Below are 1,849 nucleotides of genomic sequence, written 5' to 3'. Positions count from 1 at the left end.
CGTCCCCCACGTCCCCGCGGCAATGCTGCCGCCCAATGTCATAGACACGGACTTCATCGACGAGGAGGTCCTCATGTCCTTAGTCATCGAAATGGGGCTGGATCGCATCAAGGAGCTTCCCGAGCTGTGGTTGGGACAGAACGAGTTTGACTTCATGACAGACTTCGTTTGCAAACAGCAGCCCAGCAGGGTGAGCTGCTGATTCATTTAAAACAAACAAAGGACTTTTATCGGTGCGAATGAAAACATTCCCCTAGACACGGTGTCTCACTTTTCAGGGCTTGAAAAGGTGAGAATCTGGAAAGCAGAGTCAACTATGAGCTTGTATAATTTTATTTTTTTTTAATCGCTGCCACTTTTTTTTTCTTTTTGTGCTTTGTCACTCACCTCCCCTCCTGTAGTAATAATATTTAGCGAACTCTGCCTTTTTATGTTGGTTGCCCCCCTCCCGACCTCCCACTCTTAATTTCCTCACAGTAACATGCCCAGAATTCCCACAGTGCCGGACTGTTAGATATTAATCTTGTCAAATTGCTTAATCTTGTGGATTTTGTAAACTATGATTTCCAGTGACTTGAACTGCATTCAAATTCTGAGTGAACAGGGAAAAAAATTGCATTAGTTGGTTGCATGAACTTTGAAGGGCAGATACTACTGCACAAAAGCTGCCATCTTGCTTAATTTTTAACTATGCATTGCAGTGCAGACTAATTTTTTTCTTTTCTGAATATGCTAAACTGGAAGCTTAACAGATGTGGGCCAAACCTTTCCAGATCAGGAAAAGTAATACTGTTACTTAAAAAGTCTGCTACCCAGTCCCCCTCCCCCATATGTACAGACAATAATATGGTGTGGATGGAATGTTGACTAGTGGCAAACATTTCACAGATTTTTTTTTTTTTAATTTTGTTTCTGTCTTCAGCGTTTTGACACTGTGCTAATATAGTTTATTCAGTACATGAAAAGATACTACTGTGTTGAAAGCTTTTCAGGAAATTTTGACAGTATTTTTGTACAAAACATTTTTTTGAGAAAATATTGTTAATTTATTCTATTTTAATTTGCCAATGTCAATAAAAAGTTAAGAAATGCTTTAGTTTTTCTAGAAGTCATTTACCAGTATTTTTCTTCAAAACTCTTCCCCACTGTCCCTGGTAAGTAGAACATAACATCTTATCTGTACAACCGTGTTGGTGTGCAAAAAGACATTCCAAGATAGAAAGTACACTACACCCATATATATGTCATGGTGAACTCGGTAGGTGAGCGGGATTTGAACATACTTACAGCATAAAGCCTCATGCGTTACATTGTAATATGCCTGTCAGTGTGGTTTTCTGAAAAATAAAGTTGCCAAGGGCGCAACTTTTTTTGTGACTTGCCAACATACTTGCTTTAAATGTAGTTGTCCAGAGTTATGATGCATAAAGTATTTATTATATTTATCTATTAAACTTGTAATTTTATAAATCTGCTTTCATTTATATAGTAGACTTTGTTCTTTTGTATATTCGTTATCTCACCTGGAAGAGCTATGTAAAAAGTGTTTGTAACATGGGAAGGGAGGGTGGTGGGTGTCACCCTCTGCCTCTCTCTTACCTCACAGGGTAACACAGGATATTGCATCAATCCAGATCTGCGTGACACTGCAACTAGTTTCATTTCATTTCCAGTGACTTGAGAGAAGGTCATATATGATTGAAGTATTCCACAGTGGCACAACTCTGACCCCCCTCCCCCAGAAATTGCTGCCAACTGAAGCCACTGACACAAATCTATACAGGTCTACTTAAAATATTTTGGAGAAAAGTCCCCCTTATTTTAAGGCAGCTGACATTTAGTGCCAACT

General features: G+C 39.0%; 1 protein-coding gene across 1 annotated transcript in view; it reads left to right on the top strand.

The window, feature by feature from the left end:
• CITED2 (Cbp/p300 interacting transactivator with Glu/Asp rich carboxy-terminal domain 2) overlaps nucleotides 1-1,480 on the top strand; it is a 2,703-nt gene extending 1,223 nt beyond the window's left edge. The window contains exon 3 of the mRNA XM_014306647.2: nucleotides 8-1,480. Coding sequence (XP_014162122.1) covers nucleotides 8-202 — 195 coding nt within the window. The 3' untranslated portion in view covers nucleotides 203-1,480. The remainder of the gene's footprint in view (nucleotides 1-7) is intronic.
• Nucleotides 1,481-1,849: the final 369 nt, after the last annotated feature.

This window comes from Geospiza fortis, unplaced genomic scaffold, assembly GCF_000277835.1.
Source record: "Geospiza fortis unplaced genomic scaffold, GeoFor_1.0 scaffold162, whole genome shotgun sequence".
Lineage (NCBI taxonomy): Eukaryota > Metazoa > Chordata > Aves > Passeriformes > Thraupidae > Geospiza > Geospiza fortis.
Note: the sequence above shows the minus strand (reverse complement) of the source record. Positions and strands in the feature narration are given on the sequence as shown.